General features: G+C 36.6%; 1 protein-coding gene and 1 long non-coding RNA gene across 2 annotated transcripts in view; one reads left to right on the top strand and one right to left on the bottom strand.

Moving 5' to 3' along the window:
• Positions 1 to 630: 630 nt before the first annotated feature.
• Positions 631 to 20,494, top strand: part of LOC101742423 (sensory neuron membrane protein 2) — a 53,323-nt gene continuing 33,459 nt past the window's right edge. Inside the window, exons 1-5 of the mRNA XM_004933154.5 lie at positions 631 to 827; positions 1,960 to 2,117; positions 2,448 to 2,589; positions 13,177 to 13,440; positions 13,520 to 13,764. Coding sequence (XP_004933211.2) covers positions 711 to 827; positions 1,960 to 2,117; positions 2,448 to 2,589; positions 13,177 to 13,440; positions 13,520 to 13,764 — 926 coding nt within the window. The 5' untranslated portion in view covers positions 631 to 710. The remainder of the gene's footprint in view (positions 828 to 1,959; positions 2,118 to 2,447; positions 2,590 to 13,176; positions 13,441 to 13,519; positions 13,765 to 20,494) is intronic.
• LOC134199419 (uncharacterized) lies at positions 18,186 to 19,933 on the bottom strand. The gene is made up of 2 exons (XR_009973909.1): positions 19,658 to 19,933; positions 18,186 to 18,394 (listed from the first exon to the last, which is right to left on the bottom strand). It is a non-coding gene; the product is annotated as an uncharacterized LOC134199419 (long non-coding RNA).

The following is a 20,494-nucleotide window of genomic DNA, read 5'->3' as shown; positions in this document are numbered from 1 at the left end:
CCCAAAATATTTTTGTGTAAGTCGATATGACCCCATGGCGAAGAACAAAAAAAAACGAAATCGCTTCTTTTCAGCATCTTTCATATTATAGACCCCCTGATAATTTTGAAAAAAAATATTATTTTTTCGTTTCATTTCATTTCGTTTCATCGAGTTTGAAATCACAACGATTCTAAAGAAGTTGTACTTCAATATATACTTTTTACTCACAAAAGTTTCATTTTTACCCCCCAAAATTTAATTTTACCCCATTTGGGGTAACTTACCCAGGTTTCCCGACCGCTGGAGTAGAACTAAAGGAATCAATCCGTTCGAAAAGAAAAGGTCGAATTCGAAAAAGTCAAAGATTCAATTATTCATGAGCAGTTTAAAATGACAGTGCATTATGACGAGCTCACTTCGCAGAGTGAATACGCTGCTGAGTAGCCGGGGAAAAGTTTAGGATGTAATGGAAGAGAGATCAGAAAAGTTGTTAAATTATACTAGAACGAAGACTGACGTTTAAACATTTTAAGGATATAGTAAAATCTCCTTAAACTTGCGCTAAAAAATACTTATTGAATGTTATCGGTAGAAACGAACCAATGAACCCTAATTACCTATCATTATCTTAAAACAGAAATATGCAACAGTAATGTAAACAGTAATCGCAATGATTATCGTATTAGTGAGTGGCACTCATTGTCGGCAATCGAACGTTTACAAGTACAATGTGTGGTATAGTCGTGAGCATTGTAATTTTGGTGGTTGGGGCTTCACTTGTGCTGGTCAGCACCATCGTGGGTTTCGCGGTTGTTCCTGGAATAGTAGAAAATATGATCATCGACGTGAGTAAAACAACCGGGAATAGTTATTAATCGAGACTTTGTAATGTACCACATTGAGTATTCAAATGGAAAACGATGCAACTAAAATTATCGATACTCGTACACTGAATGTAATGTTATGTGCATTATAAACATGCAAAATCTCTAGTTTGACCTAAAAAAGCTCAGAGTTATAAATCAAGCGGAGACCCAGCGTTTTCATGAATATTATTTAAAAATAAAGTAATTTGTAAACAAACAAGACTAAATTGTGGTAATGTATTTATTTTTTATTTTTATTTACTTTCACTTTTCGTTTAGAACTTTTTGTTCATATATGGACATTAAAAGCATGGGCAGTTTTTTTTTGCGAAATTCGCTTTATCAATACGTAGTTAGACTTTTGTTCTCGGCTTATCATTTATAACTTTAACTTAATTAACTAAGAAACCATAATTAAAAACATAGAACCTTTTATTTATTTATTGCTTAGGTGTGTGGACGAGCTCACAGCCCACCTGGTGTTAAGTGGTTACTGGAGCCCATAGACATCTACAGCGTAAATGCGCCACACACCTTGAGATATAAGTTCTAAGATCTCAGTATAGTTACAACGGCTGCCCCACCCTTCAAACCGAAACACATTATTGCTTCACGGCAGAAATAGGCGGGGTGGTTGTACCTACCCGTGCGGACTCACAAGAGGTCCTAACACCAGAAACCTTTGATATTTATTTAAGTTGAAACTTTAAATCTTGAAGATACTTTTAGATAAACCTTTTAAGACAAATACCTAAATGTAAAAATAAGCCACAAACTAAAATAACCTGTACTATGTAAAACGAAAACTAATTACACTCTTTGATTTTCAGATTCCACTTTTTTGATGTCTCAAAACAAAACCCAAGAATATAAACCCAATTGAATGTCAGACCTATTTCGATATTGTAAATATCATAGTAAATACAAAATATTAGAATCCATATTTCCATTAATTTCATAGTTTCACATTATTAACAAGATACATTAGGGTTATCGATTTTTCTTGTTGAAGATTGATAATATGTGTAATATAAATAAACATATAATATAAAAAGTTAATTGCGCGCTTTAATAGACTACAACAGACTAAGTTCGATTGTTTTCTTCACAGTCGGTGGTGCTGTCTGACGATTCCCAACAGTTTGAGAGGTTCCAGGAGGTACCGTTTGGCTTAAATTTCTCCGTAACATTATTCAACATCGAAAATCCTGCAGAAGTTTTGGAAGGTGGCGTGCCGAACCTCACAGAACGCGGACCTTATATTTACAGGTAAAAAATTGGAATCGCACAATGTAATTATTTTATACGTTTACCGGACGAAAACAGACCGCTAATAATCGGATTGTGTGGCTTTCCTTTGAAATCAGTACCGGTGTTTGTGACGTATATCGCAGAGTTTGCTTGAAACTAATTATTATGTCAAGCGCAACTGAGGCTTTATATGAAATGCAATCTAAATGCGGTCTGTGTCAGAAGATATACAATACGAGACAATAAATAGCACGTTTATTTGTCATTCCTCTTTTTATATAAAACCGTTTTCGCTATTCAACTTAAAAGCGAACATTTTCGTAGAATTCAATATATTTCTTTGCACAGGTTACGACAAAACAGAATCATATCTAACGAAGAAGAGGACAAATTAACGTACAACAGATTGGAGAATTTTGAATTTAACGAGAGAGCATCATTCCCGTTCACCGAAGATGACATCGTTACCATTACCAACACCCCTTATCACGTAAGAACGCAAAAAATATTTCAAAACTCAAAACCAAAACTATGCATGTAATAGTTTAAACTTTGAGCCCGATCTGGTATTAGTCTAGTCGTATTCACGGTTCTCAAATGCCGTTTGTAGTAAATGTATCAAAGGGAGTGGAAATGTGAGTGCAATATTTGCGACGGTACGTCGAGTTTAATGCAAAGCGAAGGATTTCACATTAGCTCGTCGACGGAAAGCAGCCGCGTTCCTGAAATGCACTTATTTTACGTTGCGGAACAGCAAATTGCATAGCTTCGACGTTAAGCCACGTCTCAGATAATCGCTTTGACTAGGTTAACAAAGCAATTTACAGCGTCGATTTAGGAGATTAAATATTATTCATTATTTATAAAAACAACTATGATATATATGTTTTTAATAATTTAATACGCTCTTATTAGCTTTATACGTATGTTTGTATGTAACGGAATCTTTGAACATGATTTTGAAGCCCTTCAAAACGACGGATTAACTCGAAATTTGGCGTACTTATCAAGGACCGATGACAGTTTAAATGTTTTTTATAGTTACACCCGTTATTTACTATCGGCAGTCAAAACAACAAATTCATTTGAGCGCCTTCTCATTTCACTTAGCAAATTGGAAACTGTTATATTTACCTGAATGTACTTACAATAATGAATAATTTATGATACATACCTAATGCTATTTAAACAAAAAAATAAATATTAGTTAAAAAAAACTAAAAAACAAGCTTTTATAAAAGATCCAACGAAAAAATAGAAAATAAAATTTGTAAAAAAAAGCGAGGAGTGCTTTTTAAGATATTATCAAATTGAAAATGCTTCTTATCTACTCATATCGGCCAATGAAACATTTATAACTATTGACACCATGGACCCCACGATTTTTTTACAATAAATTTACAATCTATTTTTTTGTTGGATTTTTAAAAAAAACATGTTTTTTTTAATTATTATTTATTAATTTAAGAACTCACGCAGTCACGCTCTACGTGAAGTTAAGTGGTTGCAGCAATCCATAGATACCAGAATGTAGAACGTAGACACTTGAGACCTTGTGACGTCAAATTGAAGTCTCAATTGTATTCCAATAGCGGATATCATACTCTTCAACACATATGATTGCTTCCAGCAGAACAAAATTTATAATACTAACTTTTAAAGGCGGGTTTGTACGTCTTCTAAAAAAAATAGACTTCCCCGGATTACCCGAAATGTCATTACACCTCAGTATTACAAATATCAATTACATTTTATGCAAAGAATTCTATGAAGGCAATCCAAAAGAAAATATATTAAAATGACTTTTAAGCGCGACTTCCTTCGCGTTAATATAGAAAAAAAAAAGCTACCGTGTTTCTGTATCAAACCCGTGTCCTGTGTCCTTATTATCTTGACAACATGTATCTAAAATATCACGATGATCGAATGACTAGTTAAACTCACTTTAGCGTTTAATACACTAGTTTTTTAAAATATAAACATTTCATTTTTCTGGTGACAGGATCTACTATCGGTCCGTATACCGTCCTCGCTATTCTATAAATACAAAAGCATAACGATCCTTTCTATAAGCCAGCATAGGGTTATTCCCTATTCTCTTGAGAATTTCGCGAAAAATCTCAGGGCTCTTTCACTTTGTGCCGTCTACCCATCGGAGGACCAGTTAACACCAAATGATCCGTTATCTTCTGCTCGTTTACTAGAAAAAACCCTTCGACAGTTTACCGTCTTCATCTAAAGGCTAGCTAACAAAACTTGATACTTTATAGTGCTATTTTGAAATTACTTTAGAGATGTGTTCGTCGTCATACTAGTCAAGCCCGCAAGCCGCAGGCTTGGCGGCATATGACAAACTAATTACAGACTGATATGTATCTCATACGGCACGTTAGTTACGTTGTAATATGTTATAAAAAGCTAATGAGGCTTGATTAAAACTAGTTTTACGGTTTAATCTGGCTTTCTTTTTTTTTTTTATTGCCTTTGTAGGCAGACGGGCATACGGCCCACCTGATGGTGAGTGGTTACCGTCGCCCATGGACTTCAGCAATGCCAGGGGCAGAGCCAAGCCGCTGCCTACCGCTTAATACTCTCCATAAGCTTCGTTTGAAGAAGGACATGTCATAGCGCTCGGGAAACACCGTGGAGGGGAGCTCATTCCATAGCCGGATGGTACGTGGCAAAAAAGATCTCTGGAAACGCACTGTGGATGACCGCAGTGGCTCCAGGTAGTTATTGACATTATATGTACATATTACTTGAGACATTTCTAAAACTTTACAGTTTTTGTGGTCACACTGACGACTGACCGTGCACGTTTTTTTTTTGCAAGTTATTTTTAATAACGTGGACGACTCATAATAATCAAAGAAAATCCTAAAATGTAAAATAGTTCGTTTTGCATTTTCATAATTAAAATTTATAATATGTTAATTTCACGTTCATGTTTTTTTTTGTTGTTGATTAAAACAAACTTTTTGGATTGAGAAACAAAATTATTGCTTGGACACAAAACCGCAAATATTTGTCGTATCGATTCCGGTTGAGGAACGACCTCGTGTCTTCTTGACAGGGCCGTGACATTCACGTTTCTTATTTTTTTATTTATATAATTTTATTCATTAACAAACTGCGACTTGAACCGCGTCAACGAACTGTCACAGTTAATCTCTATACCGAATTGGTTCTGAATTACGCCCGATGACTTTTCTATACTAATATATAAATCTACAGTTGTTTTTACGGATGTTTCGTTATAACTACTGAACCATGCATCTGATTGACTTGAAACTTGGTATCCATATAGAAAATACATGTACTTAATGGATAAGCTAATTAGCTATATGAGTGTTGGACTCCCTACACCAGTTGCGGCGGCGTTAATGATGAGAATCTTTATGGGGGTGAGAAATAATAATGTTAATTTTAAATGCCCAGCGAAGCGGGCGGGTACAGCTAGTAGCTAATAATAATGAGATTGGTACACATACACTGCGCACCAATTATTGTTAAATATAAAATCTACTTTATTCTATAAGTGCATACTTATAGATAGTAAATACTCAATACAGGCAGAATCCAAATTGAGTCCAGCTTACGTAAGTGAAAAATATTATAATGTAAAAATATATTCATTCTGGAAATGACTGAATAAAACACGTTTCTGTGTCGGCTAGAAGTTTTCCGATATGAACTTAGTGTCAATAGGAATAGAGCTTTGTTTTTTACCTACCCATTTAATAATTGATGTTTTCATATCAATAAATCATTTCTACTCATGTACCTAAGGTAACTTTTTAATATTATTATAAACACTACATTTATATTTTGCTTAACAACATTTTAACAATTACTAGAGGTCCCGCAGTAGTCGAAATTCGACTATAATTAATTGGAATCGTAAGTTTGTACACTATTAAGATTGTATTTTATACTTCTATTATCACAAATTTCACCAAAACTACACTATAAAAAATATTAACAAAGACAAACAATATTTAATATCTATTCTCAATTTGACAACAAACGTCAAGAATAAAAGTTTGACAATAAGTAGTATGCATGCGTGTGTGCGTCAAATACATGGTATGTAGTGTGTGTAATGTTTTCTTTATTGATTTAACGTATCTTTTATGCATTGTTTTAAAAAAAAGATTAGCATTGTGCACCTCTTCTCTATCTTCTTTATAAGTGTGGGAAATTTCATACTCCTCCGTCCGCGCAATTTTTGTAAAAAGGGATACAAAGTTTTTGCTTCACGTATTAATATATTTTTAACAATTATACTAAAATGTTGAATTGCTCAATGCGACGTACGAATGGCTACGTATGGCGAAATTTAATTTGAAATCGCATATAATGAGATGCATTCTGTTAACTTCAACGAGACTCGTCATTACGCAATTACGAATATTCACGCAAAGCCGATTAATTTCGTTTTATCTTATTAAAATTTGTCTGAGTGTTACGAAGTACATCCACGTGCACAATCGTGCATCCACAGAGAATCGCTGAAATAATCCATTGGCCTGCCCGTATTTGTGGTAAATTTATTCTTTGAATCTCCTTTTTTTTTAAAGGTTTTTAAGTAATATTTTTTTTTAATATGAACAAATACGAATAAACAAGTACATGATATCCCGATGTGGTATTATTAGATAAAGTCATAGCTAATCGCAATCTGAGATATTTGTACTTTTTTTTTTCATAGAAACATATTGCTGCGATTAAATATGAGACCAAGAAAATAAATTAAATTTTCAAAAGAAATTTCAATTTTCTAGACTTTCGTATGATTGAAATGTGAATCCTCGAATATCACTATGTAACATACTTATCGTACTTATTGAAGTATATTAATTTAATTGGATCTTTTGCTGAACTTGCGATTCCGACGCAGTAGCGAATAACTTACGTTTGTTTAATTTTATAATAATTACATTTGTATTGCGAAGGTATTATTCTCATTAATGATCATTTCATGTTATATTTAGTTATCTATAATGATGAAATAAACTATTTCTTAATAAAAAAATCTGTGAATTCCATATAAATAATGTTTTGCGGATGCAATAATATAATCATATATGTTATAATATAATCATGCATAAATGAATTTATATTTGATATTCTTTTTCCATTTTTATCTTTTGTGACTATTTCTACCTACTCCGCATGGTGAAATTAATTTACAAGAACCCATTAATTATTGTGTATTAATGAATTTACTACTTATGGCTTGAATTATTAAAATATGTCTTCCGTAATGAATTCGTTCAACGAAATTGGAATTTGTCCTGATTATACCACATCAGTCGTAACATGTTCTGTATTTTTTTTTTTTTTTTTCGTGTAGAGGGCCGAACCTCCTACGAGGTCCCCGCGCCTAGGGGGCGCGCGGGGTATGTGAGACTTAACGATCTGCAGGTGTTGAGAGCATGTTCTGTCTAGCTTAGCTCTTCTCTCAAAGGTTACAACACTGTTTACTGATGATCTGTAGCGAAGCCTTTAATTATTTTGACACCTGAGTAAAACGTTAGCTTATATCCATTTAAAAATAAATGCCAATGAGTTTGAAGTTGAACTAGCTTAAAAATTAAAATAGCCTTAAATTTTTTAGATTAATGACTATTATCTAACATAACATCTTGGACGTCTCGGAACGTGGTGCAAGAGAGACGATCAAAACTTGTGTCTAAAGTGGAGAACTCTCTGGGGCGAGTCTCCGAATGGGGTGAATTGAACTTGGTTCAATTCAACCCGTTAAAGACACAAGTTGCGCGTTCACTGCGAAGAAGGACCCCTTTGTCATAGCGCCGCAATTCCAAGGAGTATCCCTGCAACCTTCCGAGAGTATTGGGATACTTGGGGTTGACATTTCGAGCGATGTCCAATTTCGGAGTCATTTGGAAGGCACAGCCAAGTTGGCGTCCAAAATGTTGGGAGTCCGTAACAGAGCGAAGTGGTACTTCACGCCTGGACAAAGACTTTTGCTTTATAATCCACAAGTCCGGCCTCGCGTGGAGTATTGCTCCCATCTCTGGGCCGGGGCTCCCAAATACCAGCTTCTTCCATTTGAGGGCTGTTCGGATTGTCGATAACCCTATTCTCACGGATCGTTTGGAACCTCTGGGTCTGCGGAAGGACTTCGGTTCCCTCTGTTCAAACGAGGCTTGTGGAGAGTATTAAGCGGTAGGCAGCGGCTTGGCTCTGCCCCTGGCATTGCTGAAGTAAATAGGCGACGGTGACCAATCACCATCAGGCGGACCATGTGCTCGTCTGCCTAAAAGGGCAAAAAAAAACATTCTTTGCACATGACATTGGCAAGAACCCTTTGACTATATTCGATACGAGCGTCATACAGTTATTAAAGGTGTAGTTGGGACTGATACATTCAGCTTACCTCTGAACTCTATTCAGAGACCAAATTGCTTTCCGATGAAATTTAAAAACCATCGGAGCTCTAGAAACACCTCGAAAGTTATCACAATACAAATGACTTTTCCCGACCAAAGCAACTTGATATGACGGAAAAAGCCTCAGAAAAATCTCAACATACCTATGGAGAAACAATAGGACACCCACGTGCATGTTAGTGGGGTGTAAGGTGCTCTTTGACAGGGGTCATTACTCATGCCGCCATGATAATGTATTGGAAATCTAATGCGAATCATTAGGCTAAGTTTTAATGGTTTTTTTTTAAAGTTAATCTACCTTTTGTTTGCGGTCAATCCTTTTTGAGCTCTAGCTACTGAAAGATTAAGGCTAAGTTCATATGACCGCGCCGTAACGCATCTCAACGGCTCAGTTCTACAAAACTGTATCGACTTTTTCAGCTTTCAACGCAATCATAAAATAAAAAGTGACATCCTAAAGTAGTTAAAAAAGTAAAAAAGTCTCAGGTCGGGAAAAAAAGTTACAAAAAATAATAATCTTTCATTTAAAGTATCACCCGTATCGCCTTTGTCTTCTTCTGTAACCTCTCAGTTTTCGGTATAAAATCCATAAGCAAATTGCCGTTTTCACGTCCGTTCTCCAATGTTGATGACAGACTGTCGTAGGCGTACATATTCTGTCATGTGAATGCTTCGTACGGCGCGGTCATATGAACTTAGCCTTAGTCTTTCAGTAGCTCGAGCTCAAAAAGGATTGACCGCAAACAAAAGATGGATTAACTTTAAAAAAAAGACACTCTTTAACCTAATAAAAAACCTTGGCTTGTCAAGAACATTCGTAAATACTGTACTTGAACGAAAATCCAAAGCCGCACTGGTAGGATCTTATCAAATTTGGCTAGACAGGAGAGGAATTTGTGAATTGAATCACTAAGATATTCGTCTCCTATGAACAAGATACTGAAGCTGCGATTTCGGTGATTGTTGTTAAAATCTTTTTTTTTCAACTTTTTTATTATTTCATCATTGTTTCAATTTATGTCCAAGTTAAATTACAATTCTTGCAGTCGTCATAAATTACATTTTGATTGGCGCGACGTTATGCTAACCTCTTAACTTTTTCGATTCGCAACAGACGATGACTGACTCACTGATGAGCAACGACGGGGCTGTGCGATATTAGTATTGCTGACGTCAATGAGTTACGCTGACCACCCACTATCAGGTAGCATGCACGTCTGCGTTCGAAAACAATGTACGTGTACTATCTCTAATGTGATCTACTACGCCTCAAAACTCACAAACTGAATACTGTATTGATTACAATTAAAACGTTTACTAGACAGCTGAACACATTACCGCTAGGGCTTGGAAATATCAGACCTAGCGGTCATGTCTCAAATAATAATAGCGCATTTATTGTATGGAGCTATGATGTATGTACTCATCGATTAGAAATTAAAACATTTTATCATTTTATCAATTTTCTCTATGATATCAGTAGGCATGTATGTACGCATGGCACTATCTTTCAAATAAAGTAATGTATTCATATCGTAACACGTATTACATAATCTCGAATTCTGACATAAATTAAAAATTATCAGACGATTTAAACTGATATGCTATAAAGCTATGATAAAAGATCTTAAATGTATTTTCTCATAATAAATTGACCTTATTATTATGTATTAGCTCTACACTTATTATAATTAGTTAGATAACTATTAATTAGATGATTATCAATTACGTAGTTTAAATAGTACTAGCAATATGTGTAGTTTGAATAAATGAAAATTCGTTTTTATTGCAAACAGAATTAAAATATATTTTTTTTATGATTTTCGTGGTAGTCCCTGAGACGCGTTCAAATTTTCAAGTTAATCAGACGTCCTGTTAATTACATTGAAAGATATCTTTACAAGATAATAAGAAAACAAATTGATACAAGTCAAACTAATAAAATAGACTCCCAATGGCGTTCGTTGTCCTGTTGGTGAGAATCGTGATTTATTATCGTTGGCTTTGAGTCTTGGTCCAGGAGTATATTTTGAAAGCATAGATAACGTAACCCGTGAGTGATCACTAATTATTCTGTAATTGCTCTAGATCCGCAGATGATGAGGGAACTACATAACATTGAATGATAACAGTGTCAGTTTATTTTCCCCTTTATTATCCCAGTTCGCTGTGCTCAATGTGTTAATTAAAAAAATGCATCTTACTTAGTGTAGTCTGTTACGTAATTACGATATATCGTTCTATCTAAAGTAACGACGGATTGAAAGTGTCTGTGAAGGCCTTGATGAATAAAAAACACTTTGATTTCTTTTAATAAAAAATAATGCTTACATTAACTAACTTATCACCCAAGCCGTTGTTGTTTTGACCAATTTTCAACCAATTTCCGTACAAATATATATACATATTTACGTACAAGAGTCGTACTTAATTCTTGTTGATCGTTCTCGTAATAAGTAGTCTTCATTTAATTATCCGAATGATTCTCAGAACACCAAACATTTTTTCGGTATCCCAGCCAAGTGAAATTAAACCTAGTTTTTAAAAAGGTCTTCTTATAATACCGAATAAATTAATCATAAAAAAAAGAAAAATTGTTAACTGGTAGAATCACCTTTTATTTTGTTTAAAAAATAGAGGATTTTTAGACGATCACTTTAAGCAATTTGATAACAAACAAAACGTGATTTCGAGAAGAATTGAATATTTGTTAAGCTTTATAATAATCGTCTTAGAATATATTTTTTCCTAATTAAATTGGCAGATGCGTCGCATTTTCATTAAGGAAACTAATTATTTTCTTCTTATTCTTCCTTTCATTGTTCTGACATTAATTTTTATTAACCTTTCTCACAGAATACCAAAAGCAATAGGAATTTTTTAAATACAAAGTTTGCTATTTATAGCCTTGCGTTATTTCTTTACTACTCATGTGATGTTGATGATGTTGACAATAAAAGCTAACCGGTTAAACGACTGTTTAATAAGGTAATTATAATCTACCTAGGTACTTGCTAGGTGATGATCATAGCACAAATCAATGTTTCCGCATTACTTGAGTTTAACAATGTAGAAATGCTTAACAAACAGGCTTTTTAAATAAAGGCGCACGAACCGATCGACACGACTTATTCAGTTATATCCTTAGTTATAAATGAAATTTGAAATATAGCTACCACTGTATGTAGTATTGTCTCATCATAAATCATAATGAGAATTTAGCAATTATGTTCATGATGTACGAGTAGGTATATTAAAACTAAATTTAGGATTTCATCTCGTGTTTATTATTTTCTTCTCATTTTCCCGACGTTAGCATTTTTGGTGATCAGACGACTATGGTGGTATTCATCGATTTTTGAACATTGTACTAATTTAATATCATGTACAATCAAATGATAAACGATAACTTAATATCATATATCATGTACAAATTAAAAAAAATACATATCTGACTGACTCGTGACGTGAATCAAAAATATTACAAAATAACTAAAGACCCTTAATCTTTTTTTGATAAGACGTACTCATTTCTTTCAAAACGATAATATTTTTATAATCGATCACTTAATCTGAATGTTTTCGCAATTTTCGTAAAAAAACAATGTTTATTGTGACCAAAATAATTTGAGCAAATTGAATAACTTCATATGTCTTAAACTGATAAAGTAGAAGTAAGTAGTTGTTATGCTAGAAATAGCACTTAGTTTTGTAAGTGCATAAAGTAAAATCACATCGAAATAATGTGACAATCATTTTTATTTAGCTGTTTAATGGCAGATTGTCGACATAGTAGTTAAAATACATGACAGTAGACGATAGCAGAAATATAAAGAAGTGTATTTATGAATAGTGTTTTAAAAAAGATATGGAACAAAGAGGTTTCTTAAATGTTCGATTACCATTTCATGAGAATCACAATGTAAGTTACGTTCAATAAAACATGCAGGAATAATTCAAGGCATTGAAAACAATTTATGGCAATATATTGACTAATGTCGAAACCCTTTATGAATTTAAAATTATTTGACGCACTTCAGAGAGGTTTGACGTTGAGAGTGTAATATTTAAATGTCCAAGGTTTTTAAATGAAGTATTCCGGTGTTCATGATTTAATTTCATATTATCTACGTTGGAAGGATAACTAGGCCTAATGGTTATAGGGCAGCGACCCTCCGCTTTAGAATGCTTTTACCCAATAGAAAACTCGCCCTGCTGAGAAAATTCGGCAAAAACTCAATGAGCTAATGATTAAATCTAAGTAGGTACTAAGTCTCACAGCATTCGACTAGTTCGACGAACTAAGTGATATACAATTTAGTTGTTGCTAGTGATAGAATTTGTAGCTTCGGAGAGTACATCCGTTGGACATATCAGGTCGTATCTGGGGCGTCGACGGTGGTTAACTGCTGTCCCGGTCGGACCAGAGGTGTGGTTAGTGACGGCCATATTTAACGCACTATCCCCTCGAATTGATGCTATGAAGTAGCGTTCTGATGCTGTTTGTTTTGTACTCACAGATAAGGTCTTTTTTCTATTTAATATTCTTTTTGTGTATAAAAAAGCAATCCCATCCCAGCCATGGTATATATTTAAGAATTTGTATGCGCGTATTATTCGCTATAGTGAACAATTTTTTTTATTACAATAATGATTTACAGGCCATCCTTCAGGTTGCTGAGAGTGCTTTTCCAGAAATGGCAAGCTTCTTACCAATGGTCATGAACGGAATCTTCGGTCAAAATAATAACGCCCCGATCATCGACATTCGAGTTGGTGATCTACTTTTCGACGGAATACCTCTGTGCAAAGACGCCGACCTCATCGGCCGCGTGGCCTGCAATTTGATCAGAAACATGACTGAAACGTCTCAGAACATTGAGACCCAGGACGACGGCTCTATGCTATTTACGGTTTTGGCTTATGTAAGTAGTTGATGACTGTAAAATGTAGACAATATATTTCACATTTCAAATTTAATAACCAGAAACCATTTGTTCCTAGAAACAAAACAAGCCGACTGCTCCCTACAAAGTGTTGCGGGGTCTCAACGACCATACTGATCTTGGCCGAATTTTGAGCTACAATGAACGTTCAAGCCTCGAATACTGGGTTGATGAAGTCGATGAAGAAGGAGAGTCTATAGAGCCGAGCATCTGTAATACAATCAAAGGAACTGATTCAGCTATATTCCCGCCATTCGTTGACACCGGAAACAGTATTTTTGCACTCAACGCCGATATATGTAGGTCAGTGTATTTTACAACTTCTTAAACAGATTTTAATACTTTATTTTCATCGTATAAATCACAGAACATCCACTGAGAGTTATGTTCAAGAGTTTTTGGTAAAGTAGTATTTTTTTTAATTGATGCCATTGCTGGTGGCCCAATGTTCATGATGTCCAGCTTTAGCAGGACTTACGGATTTGAACAAGCACGGCTCAGTCGTTAGGGCTTATGTTTTCTATCAACGGCCTGAGTGCCTCCAAAGGAAGCCTAATAGATCAAGGGCAGCTACTTTGAGAGTTCATCTACTACTAAATTGAAATTGTATACCGCCGAGGAAATTAGGCGAGGAATTCAACCGAATGATATTATGGGCTAAGTGTCACGTTGACTAATTCGATGAGTTCGGAGAGTTTCTCTGCTATGGCTGTAGCCTAGTCTAGTCTTAGAACGACAATGAATAGGATGTTTCTAGGGTGTAGATATTAGCTGGCAGCTATAGTAACCGTTTTAGGCCACGTTAAATGGCTATTGTGTCGCATCGCTGTAGCAAAGTAGCGTTCCGACGCTGATTTTTTACACTTACGGTTTGGTTCAAGACCTAGGTCGTCGTGAAAGTATACTTTACTGATGTACTACGGTTCTTACATTCTATACAAAAGCGAGATTGCAAAATTTTGGAGGGCGTTTATATGGACGTGGGTCGCGTGAACAAGAAACGCGCTCGCAGAAGTCATTATAGGCCGAATTCGAGTTTCGTAAAGCATCGTCTTATTACGAAGGGATAGTTTACTCAACTTGTAGATCATAAGTTGAAATGCCGATAGTAAATTCGAACTGATTTTATGTGAGGTCTGAAGGTCATCCAGTGCTATCCAGGGTGACTGCCCGAAACCTGACCTACCTTTTTTTTCGGGCCGGGGGCCGAACCTCCTACGAGGTCCCCGCGCCTAGGGGGCGCGCGGGGTATATGGGACTTAACGATCTGCATGGTATTGGGAGCAGACCGCGGGCCCAAGGAATTTTAGGGCCCACCCACTAAACGACTTCCCTGCACTCTCCGCCAAAGCGTCCGATCCCCTCCGAGGTCAGAACCCAGGTAGGGGGTTACCGCGGTCAACACTACAACCAGACAGCGCGGCTCACCCCAAGGACGCTCAGCTGACAGAGCCTTCGAGGCGAATCGAAGGCTCTGGAACGTCGGCCGTCTCGGTACGGCAGCCTGTGAGGCCGCCCAGACGGTGCCGCTGGTATCCCGGGAATACCCCGTTGGACCAGAACCAGCCTGCCGGATCGGGACGCGATACACCGCCAACCGGTCGCTCTTTCGAATCTCCTTGGCAGCGCGCTAGAGTGCTGGTAGCGCGCCGCGCGGCCTTTACCCCCTCAGGTCGCCCCTTGACTTTCACCGGGGGAAGCCGCTACCTACAGGGGCCAGGACGTACGGGCGTATTCCCTCCTCCGGCCCCCGGCTCGACGGCGACGGATCGGTGCGGAAAGGGAAGAGCTCTCCCTCTCTCGTTCCGCCGCCTCCTTCTGCGAGATTGTGGACTCGCAGAAGTCGAGCATCGCCTTCCAGGACTCGTCGCTGCCAAGCATCGTAGCCACGACGCGCGGTAGCGAGAGGTCCTCTCCTATGACCGCGACGAGGGCGGCGCGTTGCTCGTTGATTCTAGAACAACGCGCAAATTTGTGTTCCGCTCTATCATCCTCGTCGCGATTTGGATCCTGACCTTCCTGCCCCACGATATTTATGATTAGACGAAAAGGGGAGTCGCAGGGAAAGTAGTATAGACTCAAGTCGTTAAAATGTGTGTTAAAATAAAATGAATGTAATTTGCTTAACTACAAATTTAGCTACCATAACTGTGACGTAAATCATTCGAAGGATATTTGAAAAGATTACTAACCGACTTGCCTGTGCCAATGGGTTTGCTGATTTTGATTTAACCCACTCGATAATACATTTAAGTAACAAAATCCAGATATTATTTTGTATAAATCCATTCCATCCATCCAGCTCTGCGAACTTCGTACTTTATCTGAAACCCTGTGCTGCAAGAACTTTCGTAATACTCGTCTCAATACGAAACACGCTACGTAAGACGCAACACACACTGAATACATTAGACGAGAAATTTTAAACCCGAACCAACACGTTTGTAGGTACTGAACTAACTCAAACATAAAGTTTCAATAGTAAAATCTCTTTAGGCGATAATTGAAGAGACAGGTGTTATAGGTATTATACTTGTTTGCTCCTTGAAGTTTGAAAGAGTCTAAACAGTAAAGGCATTTGTAATCTGTTTTTAATTAACACGTATTGTGTCGACGTCGGAATGGCATTGTTTCCCTCGTCGACGCCTTATAGACTTTAACTGGGTTGAACTGCACAAATTCTGAACGTCAAAGTGGCAGTGAGCAACCTCCGCCTTGACACTATTTCTCTTTCAAATCCAGCCTCCAAGAGCGATTTCTTTATTAATCAGTCTTTAATTTGTCATATAAGGACAAATAAATATCTCAAGAACAATAAATAGTCCACGCTCATTTATCACAACTCAACAAATTGTAAATAGAGTTGACATCAAATGTTAGTAGAACTTCTTGTGAGTCCGCACGGATAGATACAATCCTGGACATAAGCCTCCCTCAAGTTTCGCTACAATGACCAGTTCACCACTGCCCGCATCCGCACCGGTGGCCCCAACCGTCGTGGTATTTCAATAATTTATTTAGATTTTACAAAACCAACTACCTTAGTACATAATTCTCATTAAATAAAAAAGGCAACCAGTCGTAGATGACAATAATATCTAAAAGTACATAGTCGATATGATTAATTCTGACTACTCTATAAATACAAGTACTGCTGAAAAAATACAATCAATCACAATGCATGATGGCTAATCGGTAGTATGTGTAAACTGGTGGTAGGACCGCGTGTGAGTCCGCAAGGGTAGGTACCACCGCCCTGGCTATTTCTGCCGTGAAGTTTAATGCGTTTCGGTTTGAAGGGTGGGGCAGCCGTTGTAACTATACTGAGATCTTAGAACTTATATCTCAAGGTGGGTGGCGCATTTACGTTGTAGTTGTCTATGGGCTCCAGTAACCACTTAACACCAGGTGGGCTGTGAGCTCGTCCACCCATCTAACCTTTAAAAAAAGTGTTTATATCTGAGAGACAGTGTCATACATTTTGCTTTTATATGAGATTATATGTAATGAAATTATTTTATTCAGCCAAGCTTAGGCAAGAAGATGCCGCAATTTTGGAAAATAAGAATTGTTCGATTCTCAATTTCAATAAGCACAATAAGTATAAGATTTGCTTGCTTCTCTACTAAAGCAGACTCAAATTAAAAAGAAATAAAAAATAGCGAGCGAAATAAAAAGTAGGTATAAGTCTTGCCTCTAATACGACTTATAAATTTTCTTTTTAAGTTTCAAAGGTTTCCTATGAGAACTCTTGCATCAAGCTTGTTGCGAACTAGTCATGCCAGCGCAGGTATACGCTTTGAAGAGACAAGATTAACTAACTTAAATTTTATCGTAGAATACTTCCCACAAGTTTCAAGCGCGTCTCATTGCTTGAGTGCTTTTTGCGAAATGAACTTGTTTGTCAGTTTGTTTGCAGAGTAAAATCTTATTAAAATACTTCGACACGCTTCATATATACTATTTTAACTAAAACATAATAAAATAAATAAATAAAGATAGGTGTAGGAAATTTTCTAACTGAAAGCGACGGTAAAAAAAATAAAGATAATAAAACTGCGACGGTAGTTATCATAGAATAGAGAAAATACGCTGAAGCTTGAATTGCGTTAACAACGTTTACAAATAAACTTGCATATACATATAATGGTCAATGGTAAGAGATCTCGTGGACGAATCCCCATGCACTGGACTGATCAGGTGAAAGACCTTACTGAAACCCCACTTAACGAGTGTGTGAGCCAGGCCTCAGTTCGCAAACTATGGAAAACATCTGTCAAGGCTTTAATAAATAAGAATTCCACATGACCACGACTGCTCTGCCAAGAGCAACCGATTATGATTGATACATATACAAGTTTCACGCAACATCATTCCAACTATCGCGCGTTGTCTACTGGGCAGTATCGCCCTTTCAGTGGAAGATCATCAGCTTGTCGTATTCGTAATTCAAAATAACAACCGCCTTGTTTTTTTCTTCAGATTTCTTCAGATCCATAAATTATATTTTGTTGCCACCTTCTGTAAAAGTTTTATTTAGAATTTACGTTCTTCCTCTTCTTAGTCGTTTGCGCTTTTGGTAGAGTGGTCGTGGTCATCAGTTCGGGTGGTGGTGCCCTTCATAAGACGTCACATTCTTCGCATATCGCGCCCCTTCTTGTGCACTAAATTTACGTTATACTTCAACAAATTCATGAATAATCGGATTCGAATAAAATCAACGATAAATTTACAGAACATATTATAGTGTGTTTAAATCGTCCTCGCAAATATCATAACACACATAAGCGATATGCTAGTGATTTCTTATATCCTTCGTTACTGCAGAAACCGTCTGAGACCGAAATGTCGAGGTATCTCATGATAAAGTTACTTGAAATGTCTCCGTCTGGTCGTAGCTGGAATAGCCCTTTATGCTTTAAGCGAATACGTACTGAAAAAAAAAATTAAAATGTCGAACTTCAACAATTTGTATTTCAATGGTTCTTTTATTACTAAAAGCAACTTTAAGAGCAAACTCGGATGTAGAGCGCTTCACGTTCTTCTAACCGCATCGTAGTTCACATGAATGATCAGCAGAGTACGAGACAAAAAAATAATTATAAATTAAATTAATATTTAAATCCGTAAATGTGGCCCGCGAGTATGAACACTGTTGCTCCATATTGTGACGATTCGTACTAAGAACTTCATCATAAAGGTGCTCTAAATTACGAACCTGCCTGTGCAACCACTGTTGTCAAAGTTTTCCGTCACCTCTCCAGGAATAAGAGCTCAGTAGAATGGCTTGTTAAGGAGGTTTGAATGGACTTTTCAGAGCTAGTAGATATTGCTACGTAATTATTGCTACTTTGTCCGATCCAGTGTTCCTTTTGGCAACGCCCCGAAAACCCAAGTAAATCATTTCGTCATGGAGATGGAGAGAGCTATGCTCGGTATCTCTCTAAGGGACAAAATCCGGAACGAAGCAATTCGACGAAGAACCAAAGTCGACGACATAGCTCTCAAAGTTAGCAGGCTAAAGTGGCGATGGTCCGGTCACATCTGTCGAGCCAGCGACGTCAGGTGTGGGAGGAAAGCCCTCGAATGGAGGCTACAAAGCGTGGGGCGTCCTCCAACCAGGGGGACGACGACTTAGTGCGCACGGCGGGAAGTCGTTGGATGCGAAAGGCGGAGGACCGCATTCTGTGGAAGGCATTCGGGAAGGCCAGCAGTGGGCAGATAAAGGCCGATGATGATAATGATGTATAATAAAGCACCTCTCTAACAACACTCAAAATATAATACTATTCCATCTGTTATTTTGCAATTAGATAGTTTTCTTTTTATGTCCGAAATTTGTCACTACTGCTCGACCTCCCCGGTCGGATATCTAGAGGTAGACCCAAGACAAGATGGAATGATGTAGTGCTGAAGGACAAAAGGGAATCCAATGTTGCTGATGAAGATGTCAAAGACAGAGCGAAGTGGAGCAGTAAAGTAAGGAAAGCTGACCCCACCACCATGTGGGATAAATAGTTTTAATTCCGAATAATATAAAAATTGTGAAAATACTCAGAAGTCGATCATAATTATATGTTGCATTCTAAAAAACGTTTAAAATACGTTGATCGAAAAAAGTTTATTTAAAAAAAAAAACATAAACAGCAGGACCATTAAATTTAATGAATTCAAAATGATAAACCCCAGGTATTACCAATTATAAAACGTAGTTCAGATCAGCATAGTTCAACAACCTCTCCGTAAATGCTTGTGTCGATCAGAACACAACACCACATTTCATACATAATATGTTACTGCAATATAAAGGGACTGGCCGTTTGTTCAAAGTTCTAATTTGATAATTTATTCCTCGCCCGATAAAAATCTCTCACTGATACGTGGCCTTAAAAGGCTACATTATCTTCAAATTTATTTACGTGGGTCAAATTTGTACAAATTTATACGTGTTCTCTAATATATTGACATTTTCAAAAAACTTTGCGCATGCGTTAGACAACTTATCAACGAATGATAAACATTGGAAACGAAAATGTTCAACAAATAACTCAATAGTAATTAATAAACTTTTAGAAGTGTGAATATTTCTGAGATTGAAATTGAAGTTTCATAAAAAAAGTCTATTAGACGATTTCCTAAGCTTCAGCTATGTTTTCCTTTATTCAAAGTTTAAAATTACATATTCAGTAAAACATTCTTAAAAAAGAATAAATTTAATAATTTAACTGCAACACCAACAAACCGGGTCATTGATTGTCTACGGTGGACATGTAGATAATACCTGACCGACCCATTCAAATATTCAATTTGTCATCCGCAGCTCTAGTTGTCCGCTATCTGAACAGTACTTATTAGTAATTGAATACTTAACGGACTTCGATATTAAAAATAAAAGGTGGCCTCGATGATATTAAATGCCATCGTTGGTTTACCTTCTTTAATAATAATAAAATAATAATAATAAACGGCAATATATGATTGCCGTTCATACAGATCCAGATTAATATGTACATTTAGATAAATAAAAGAAAAG

The sequence above is a fragment of the Bombyx mori genome, chromosome 1 (genome assembly GCF_030269925.1).
Source record: "Bombyx mori chromosome 1, ASM3026992v2".
Lineage (NCBI taxonomy): Eukaryota > Metazoa > Arthropoda > Insecta > Lepidoptera > Bombycidae > Bombyx > Bombyx mori.
The sequence above is the reverse complement of the archived record's forward strand: the minus strand, read 5'-3'. Positions and strand labels throughout refer to the sequence as shown.